Source organism: Onychostruthus taczanowskii, unplaced genomic scaffold (genome assembly GCF_017590055.1).
Source record: "Onychostruthus taczanowskii isolate IOZ18803 unplaced genomic scaffold, ASM1759005v1 scaffold198, whole genome shotgun sequence".
Classification (NCBI taxonomy): Eukaryota; Metazoa; Chordata; class Aves; order Passeriformes; family Passeridae; genus Onychostruthus; species Onychostruthus taczanowskii.
The window spans coordinates 439,275-448,325 of NW_024499217.1; the positions used below are offsets into that span (position 1 = coordinate 439,275).

The 9,051-nt window shown below is 41.8% G+C and overlaps 1 protein-coding gene across 4 annotated transcripts in view; it reads left to right on the top strand.

Annotated features, from left to right (window-relative positions):
- SMARCD3 (SWI/SNF related, matrix associated, actin dependent regulator of chromatin, subfamily d, member 3) overlaps nt 1–7,210 on the top strand; it is a 54,262-nt gene extending 47,052 nt beyond the window's left edge. For all 4 annotated transcript variants that reach the window (XM_041402378.1, XM_041402377.1, XM_041402379.1 and 1 more), the window contains exons 11-13: nt 1,570–1,692; nt 2,962–3,063; nt 3,161–7,210. In XM_041402378.1, the coding sequence (XP_041258312.1) occupies nt 1,570–1,692; nt 2,962–3,063; nt 3,161–3,214 (279 nt within the window). In that variant the 3' untranslated portion in view covers nt 3,215–7,210. The remainder of the gene's footprint in view (nt 1–1,569; nt 1,693–2,961; nt 3,064–3,160) is intronic.
- Nucleotides 7,211–9,051: the final 1,841 nt, after the last annotated feature.

Below are 9,051 nucleotides of genomic sequence, written 5' to 3' on the forward strand. Positions count from 1 at the left end.
GTGGAAGAGGATCATGTGCACTTCAAATAATAATATCTCTCTTAAGGCAATGGTGGGTTTTGCAGGCTGCTTTAGGGATTCCTGTCCTAGGGGCTGTTAGCCAGTTCTGGCATGTGTCAATGGCTGATTCGGATTGGTAAGGGATAAACAAAAATGCCTTCTCAGAGCAAGGCCCAGGTTCTCTTTTGCTAATACAATTTGCTAATGCAAACAAATGTGTTAAGCTCTGGTCTTCATGCAGTTTTAAAGGGGTTCTGGACACCAGCAATACAATGGATTCTGGTAACTGTTGCAGTGTCTTTGATGTCATGGCTCTTGAGGATGGTCCTTTTCAGCTGCTCAGTCAGTTTGTTCCCAGCCTATATAAGCTTGCAAGCAACATGCATAGGGTTATTCTGTTTCCAGTCCCACTCAGCTTTTCCTCTGTCTATGGCACCTCTTTCTTGAATATTTGCTACAGCATAGGGCAAGTTGTGATCAGTGAAGTTATTGAAGTCACTGCTGGGTGAATGGGCATGGGCTGCTCCTGTTACCCTGCCGTGGAGTCCCCTCCTGGGAATTCGGCACACGCCAATGGAGTTCACTCCACACAACTACAGCATTTTACCAAAGAAGGAATGATTTTTAAGTTGACAGCAGCTGTCTTCTCTTAACATACCATGTAGTAGTTACACTAGTGGCCTTGACGGCATAACCAGATCGGGGATAATTATTTTCTCCGACGTGCTTGGTCACCTTCGCTGTTTTGGCAAAAGAGGTGAATACGCGAAACTAAACAAGATAGGTTTACTATTTCAAGCTATAATGTTGGAGGAACAGGGCAGCAAAAGTTTGCTTTTGTGTGTATCTATGTGCAAATAGTTCATGAGATGTCCTCCCATTCATACTTGGTGATTATCCATTATAGGACCTTGACTCCTCTTCAATCTTCATTCTTTCCCACTAGCTAATGTTTCTGCCATAGTATTTCTAAAGATATGATTCATTTTCTATAAACCTTCCATACTCGTGATTTCTCATTGTTCACACTCTTCTTTTTGCAGCCATCATGACTTTTACAGGCTTTCTCTTAAGAAAAATCTAGAAGTCATGGCTATTCATTTGACATGAACTTGATCAGGAAACTGCTAGAGTTTTTAAGGATTACAGTAAAATATTGAATATATGATCATGATGGTAACCAGGGGAATAACTGCTTTCTTGCACTGGGCACTGCCTATCTGCATATTTGTATAGCACCTTTCCTCAAAGATCCCAGTCTTGGCAGGCAGAATGATTCTACACAGGAAATTATTACATTGTGCAGTGACATGGCTTAGTTCTGCATGCCATGTAGGAGTTCATACTTGTATTGCAGAAGTACAAGTGAAACCAAAATGTAGTGGCAGGATTGCAGTTAAGTTGCTGCTTTTTGAATTGAAAAAGCCCTAGGAAGGGCTGCACAAGTCTGTGGTGTAGAATTGTCACCTTTGTACATTACCAGGAGTAGAAAGACAGTAATGGAGCTGACCTGATGGTCACTGGAGCATGGGAGAAATTAAAGAATATCTGCTTTTTTTTTTCTGTCAGATACATGAGACAATTGAATCCATAAATCAGCTAAAAATACAACGTGATTTTATGCTGAGTTTCTCCAAGGATCCCAAAGGATACATCCAAGACCTTCTCCGGTCCCAAAGCAGGGATCTTAAGGTGAGCTAAGGTTTGAAAAAGAATGAATAGTGGAACCAGAATGGAAGAATTTTATCTAAATGTACAAGAGTGTATAGCCAATCATCTAGGATGGGTGATTGGTAGAAGACAGACAATGAGTGGAGTACTGCAATCCCAGAGAAGATAGGAAAGATAGTTTAGGAAAGGAAAGGTAGTTTAGGTTGGAGGAAAGATAGTTTAGGTTGTATTCCAGTTCCAGTGGAACAGTGATGTTTCATGGGAATGGTAGGTCAATTTGTGGCAAGACAATAAGTTTGAAATGCAGGGCTTTGTTGATGTATTCTGTAAATTCAAAGCTGCGTAAAACTCCGCAGGAGCATCATACAGTACGAGAACACAATTTGGGTGTTTGTTCTTAATTTAATCTTATCGGGTGTCCTTGAGCTTATCTTTGAGATATGCAAGAAATTAAATGTAAAGAACGTCAGTTGTTTGCCAGCAAAAATTAATAATTTGTTCCTCATAGTTTCACATTTTCTGCCTTTAACTGACATGCCTTCAAATCAGTTGTATTGTTGAATCCATGAAATTATTTGAATAAAATCATTGTGTCTTTCTTACATAATTGCCTATTGTTAACTGAATAGTCTTCCCAAAGTCTACTCTTAAGATTATGGTTGTTACTATTTATATTGTATTCAAAGGGGACAGGCATCTGAAAGCATGTTTAAATAAATAAAGCAGACCTCTACTTGAGGAACTTACAAACAAAGGTGTTGTGGAGCTTCTCTAGCTACATACATGGAATAGTTGTTCAGTTTTCCCTGACTGAGAATTAGTCCCATAAGAGCCTTTTCTATTAAGGTTCTGCCCTGCTGGCATCAGAGCTGTGATTCCATAACACTGCTTTGCAAAATATACCAATAACTATATTTACCTGTGACTCTGTGATGCAGGAGACATAGTCATCAGGATTCTGTTTTTTGTGGAATGGTTCCAACGCTCTGCTGCCCTATCCCTGGAGGCAGATTGGACAGGACTAGAGCACCTGATCTAGTGGAAGGTGTCCCTGCCCATAGCAGGGGTGTGGAATGAGATGAGCTGAAAGGTCCCTTCCAACACAAACCATTAGATCGTTCTATGATCCTATTTTGGCAGTAAGCACACACTGTCCATTTTCTTTGGGCTTTGAGAACAGTTCTGACCATTTTTATGTGTAATGTAGATAAATTTTCACTTGGGTAAATCTGAAAGTTTCTCTGTGTGGTAGAAGAGCTATGGTGAAAAATTGTTTTATTTTTGTCACAGGTGATGACTGATGTGGTTGGAAACCCGGAGGAAGAACGGAGAGCTGAATTTTATCATGAGCCATGGTCTCAAGAAGCTGTGAGCAGATACTTCTACTGCAAGGTATGAAAGAAATATCCACACTACTGGCTTATAAATGCATCTCTTGCCACTGAGTAATTTAATCTGCTAAACTGTACAGTGTGTCTTTCTCTTTCAGATCCAGCAGCGCCGACAGGAATTGGAACAATCTTTGGGAGTGCGTAACACATAAGTACTGCTCGCAAGATTCCATTGGCATCAGGACCACCGAACCAGTGGACTTCTCAGTGTTACTTAGCTCACTGTTACACATGGACCTGCTTCCTGACTGGATGAGAACGTGCCGTCAACACACCAGTCAGAACACCAGCTTTAGAGTGACCCTTGAAATCTTGTCCAGGATGGGTGTCTCAAACCATTCCAAGCCAGAGACAGCACCATACAAGTGTCAGTGTGAAAGAAGACAAAAGGTTCACTCATCAACGCACATTGTTAAGTTTTAGTGGAAAGTTAGACACTACACAGCAAATCCTAATGGGCTATGCTTAGAATCATGGATGGCACCAATGGTGGAGGTTGAGATAGGTGTTCTAGGAGACTACAGATTTAGAGAAATAAATGCAGTTCTTACCCTATGGTACCCAAGAGTCTCAAACAGTAACTTATCTGGAATTAGACAAGATAGTCTTTCTTATAGCTGTGGAATGCTTTATATTCCTGAATAGAGTTTTTATTTCAGCCAAACCAATGTAAGAAGCTATCTCACCATCTGAAAGAACAAACTAAGAACATTTGCATCCTGGAATGCAGAGCCCGTCTGGAAGAAAGACGTATAGTCAGGCCATCTCTTCTGCAGATGCAAATAATTCCTCTTCCCTTTGTCCTGGCAGTGAAAGGTAGATTGAATCACATATCACTAGATGGGTATGATCTGTACACTGTACTGAGAGAAAGAGAATAATTCCTGGGATAAGAGCTTCTTATGCATCCTTAATATCAGTGGTATTAGCAACAAATGAGGCATTCTGAGAAAACTAAAATAACGTAATGGTGCTTTGCTGATGCCTACCTTTAACACAGCAGATATTAACAATAAGTATATATGTAAAATACCAGATTATTTAAATGTTTCTCTGTGTGCCTGTAGGGTTCATCACTGAAAAGAACTTCCTAATTCTTGGAGTAGAATCCAAGAAGCTTAATTTAATGTCACATGGTAGTTTTTTCTTTACTCAAGATGTTAACAGAGTCCCTGGATTGGTCTCACATTTTGATCATAGGTGAACTGCCTCTTACTATGAATTATTTAGCTCTCCCATACATGATACATGCTGGTTATTTTGGATGCTGTTGAGTTATAAAGCATATCAGCCTTAAATAGCACAGAGAGCATATCCCGTGGAAATCATCTTCTTTGTAAATGTATGACAAATTCAGATAATGGGAATTTATAGAATGATTACTTGGAAGCAGGGACATCTTCCTTAAATCCTTCCCCTCCTAATTTTTTGTAGTGCACAGATGTGCCATAATAAAGGCCCAATATAATTTCTAGTCCAAAAAGCAGCTGCCAAAGTATAACTGTCCATTTGATGTGGCATTCAAAATCCTCTTCTAGGTTACTCCATTCTTGCACTCCTTGGGAAGAGAATCAAATTCACATGTGATATGGAAGGAAGGCAGCTCTTCTGAATAAATGCATTTTTTCTCTAGTGTTGTGTTTTCTGCTGTCTTTGCCAATTTCTCTCTTAGTTTAACTTAAACATTTCTTCTCTTCGGTCACAGAAGAGATAGTCTTCTCTTTACCCCTTTATTTAAAATTTTTGTTTTCACATTGATAGTGCCATAGCTTTTAGTCCATCCATGGTGTTCAGAGATGTCTTGGAAAATTTACTTTTGACTGAATTTATGTGATGGCAGTAGTCTCCCACAAAACCTGTTGGTGTGAGAAAAGGTACCTCATTGTCTGAGGCCTTTTACTGGGAATGGCTTGATTTGGCATTTTTCTTTTTTGTGTTAACGCCTCTTTTCACAGTAAAATGTGAAATCCTGCAGTCTTAAACTGGTTATACTGAGGGACTGTGAGGCTGCCACAGTGATGGACTTGAAACGTTACTTAATTTAGGACTTCACTAACTGGATTAAAAGCAAGCATTATGAGTAAAAAACAGAGGGGGTCATCTGCTGCTGTGCTTCCATATTTGTTATGCTGCTGTGTCCGATGTATGCATGCTGCTCAGTGTATAAAACTCTTGTCTGTATGTGGCAAACAGAGCAGCTACATTCAGGGGTATGCTCAGTCTGCAGGAATAAGAAATGCGGAGAAAAATATCCAAGGATATGAGAAGGGCACGGGACTGAGACTGATGCCTGCAGAATGTCTGCCAGGGAATTCTAGGGTTTGAGAGCCTTCCCACTGAAGTGGAAGATATTTATGAGCAATGCCAGCCATTTGCCACAGCTGACAACATACTGGAGTCCAGCCTGGTTTTAGAGACTCTGTAGAACTAATTGGATGGCTCTGGTTCCAAGTCTTTCAGAGCAAATGAACAAAACTAATGTGGTGCTGGTGCCAGTGTTCACAAGTGCATCACTGAAAGCTGAACCTCTGTCAAGCAGCAGTGTTATACTGAAATGGGTGTGTGCCTGAATCAGCCACTGATTCTGGAGATCGCAGTCCAGAATCTAAATTCTTATATTCCACTGTCTGTAAAAAAAGACTGGTCACTACCAGTGAGTCTTAGGACTAGCTGTCAGGTGTCTTTCCTTTGCTTAAACTGGGGTTTGAGAGTCTGATGCTATGTTCAGGAGCTGTTCGGGTCTTTTACTGAATCAGAGAGAGAAAAATTTTGTTCTTTGTTCCATAGGTGCATCTAAGAGCTTGCTTGCTTGCAAAACAAAAAACTTTATTTGAAGACAAATAATGGAGCAATACTGGAAGCAACTAGACCAAGTGTTGCTTGAGCATTAAAAATGAAAGGTAGTGGAACTGAACAGGCAGGTAATTATGGCAGACTGTGAATGAGGAATTTCTTTTAAGTTCAGGATGGTTGTCTTTTTGTGTGTATAAAAGACAAGAAGATGTTTCAGGGTCTTCATTTGCCACCGTACAGTACAAATCTATGCATACTGCAAAAAAACATTCTGTGCATAGAAGTAGTTCATGTATAGATGATAATATAGATTGTTAGAAAATATAGCATCAAACTAGAAAAAGGTTCAGTGGAATTCTGGAGTACCAGCAGGAGGGAAATGTATGTTGGAGCAGAAGTGTTGATGTGGCAGGTTAGAAACAGGTTTTTTTAGTCGTCTGTGTTGTTGGCCATGAGGCAGGAATCAGATCAAATGTTTCTTAGAGACTGAAGGGGAAGCAAATGTTCAATTGTGGAATAAAGAGAAGAATACAACAGTGGGAAAGGAAATTAAAAAATGGAGCAGAGTACCACTGAAGCACCAGAAAGACACAGCACAAAATAATGTGCAAAGTACTCTTGGAAGTAGCACAGCCCACCTGAGTCTGTGCATTCTGTGTGCATGTGTGTATGCAGACACACAGAACTCATGGCAGAGACAGTCAGTGCGTAGCCTGGGAAGTGGGGGGCAAGGACAGAACCAAAAGTTTTGCAAATAACTTTGAGACACACTGTCAAAGCACTTTCACTGTTACCAGCAAGGATTCAGCTGTTGGACATAGCAGGGTTGGTAGCTGTAGTGCAGACATCGTCTCAGCTGGCAGGTTTTTTACCTGCACATTGTTTACCCATTGTTTAGAAGTTACCCTGTGGAAGCCAGGTGAAAATATTAGTATGTAAATCAATATTGGTGTATGTCCTAGGGCTCCTAATTTTGCCAAAATGCTAATCAGATATGTGGGGGTTGTTGATCTGGTTTCGTGTGGAGAACTCTTTTAAGTCGATGCAGAGAGATAAGGGGGGAAAGAAAGCTCTTTTTTCCTAAAGAAAGCGGTCTCCTTTCTGTAACTGCTCTGTTGTTTAATTGGATGTATCTGTTCTGCCAGATCCTGTATTATAAACATCTTTTCCAAACTCACTGAAGAGAGGAGCTCAGTTTAAAAAATACAACAGTGGGTTTGTGAGAGTGAGAAATATGTGTATAAAGAATAGGCGGAAGGGAGACACTCCTTCTACTCTGTAACGACCATATCCATTGTATGATGCCGAGTGATTCGTAGAAGAGCTTTTAACAATAAATACTTTGTTTCTTTGTATCTCGTGCACTAACCTTATGTGTCCTAATGAAGACCGGTACCTTGGTTTCTTTCTGCTCCTGCTAATAATCTCTTGTGTTTGGATTTCTCTTCACTTGTGAATGCACACAAAGACATGCAAACATTTACAGATTTTAATGAGACTTGATAAAGGTGAGAACTGTTCCGCCTTAGATCTTTCTTGTGAGTTCCTTTTTTTCACTAGATTCTACCTTCAGCCATTTCCATACTCAATAAGTGAGAAATCCTTTCCATTGGAAAGATCTGGCTCCTTCTCCTGGACAGCCTGGAGACTGGGTGCTGAGAGGTGCTGGTGTAGGAATTACAGAGTCACCATCTCCACTGTGGTAGCAAATAGGTGGATACCACTTCTATAGCACTTCTCCCTAGATTCTGCTTATATAAAAAAATCAAATGGAGTTTCTTCTACTATGTGTAGTATGTCATTGTAGTTCCAGATTGGGCCAGGAGCTTCTGAAGAGGAGACCCCTGCCCCCTGTCCATTGTTGATTTGGCAGGGAATATTGTTTTGTTCCAGAGTGGGTGGATGGAGCACAGGGAACAGCTGTGGCTGTCAGCTTTAGAGTTTGATTGCAAAAGTCACTGAAAAAAAGAATGACAATGAGGTTTGTCAAACTAGTGCTTTCAGAACTCACTCGACATCTTTGCTTTGTGTTGGAGATTGTTGTGTATTTGCACTACAGGGAAGTTGAATTGTAGCCCTTCCAAATTCAGCCCAGAAGGTCCCAAGGGATCTTACTAGGAATATTTCTTCTTTACTTTCTTTCATTTGTGATAACATGATCTTCAAACTGCCAGGAGAAATTCCTTAATTTCTCCTGGAGAAAACCACATGGCACAGGCAGTTTGCAAAGGAGCCCAGGATTGTGTTTGGAGAAGAGAGTGCAGTGTGTCCTGACAAGGTGTGTCTGCCTGTGCTCTTATTCCAGGAAAAAAAGTGCACTATGCCAAGTCTTTTTCCATTCTTTGACCTAGAAAGGCTCTTCCTGGCACACAGGGAGCAGATTTCTTTTCCTCACGTGCTCAGACTGGGACCACTCCACAGCTGAGGAATAATTTCATTTTTCCAGAAGGAAGTGGGAAAATCATGGACTTCCATGTAAGAATGGTTGGAGAGAAACTTGGAAGAAGTCTTGCAACTTGTTTATGATTTTTCTGGTCTGGCGTTTTCGCCCCCAATGTCCTAAACCTTCGCGCTGCCCGTGTGAGGGTTGAGGGGCCCGGCGCTCGGCTCCGCAGGGACGCTGCCCCCGGGAGCGGCTCGGCAGCGGCAGAGGCGGGCGGGAGTCGCGCTGCCAGCGGAGGAGGGCGGGAGCTGCTGTGGCAGAGGCGAGGCTGAAGACGAGCGGAGAAGGGCGGGTCCCGGGAAAAGCCCGTGCGGGGGCGGGCGGCGGGGGCTGCGCGGGGCCAAGGGGGTCCCGGCTCGGAGGCGGGGGGAGCTGCGGGGCCGCGGCCGCCCGGCAGAGCCGTTCCTGGGAACGAAACCCGCAGCTGCCCCGTGGCCAGGGGCAGCAGCGCCAGGCAGGTGGGGCAGTGCTGGCGTACCGGGAGGATGCGGCTGGGCTGGAGGTTTGTTTCGGTGGGTTTGAAGTAGTGTCATGCAGTTAATGGGTGAGGTTTTAAAAATATTTATAATTGCATTTTTGTTTATTATATTATAGGGGCTTTGTTTATTCGATTTGTTTGATTGTAGTGTATGTTTTATGGTTACGGATAATTTGGGAGATATTGCTTATGGTTACATTTATCTTTTGGTTTTGTGTTTATTTCTAGGTGGTATTTTTATTTTGATGGTTAAGGCATTATAGGTTTATTGAGTT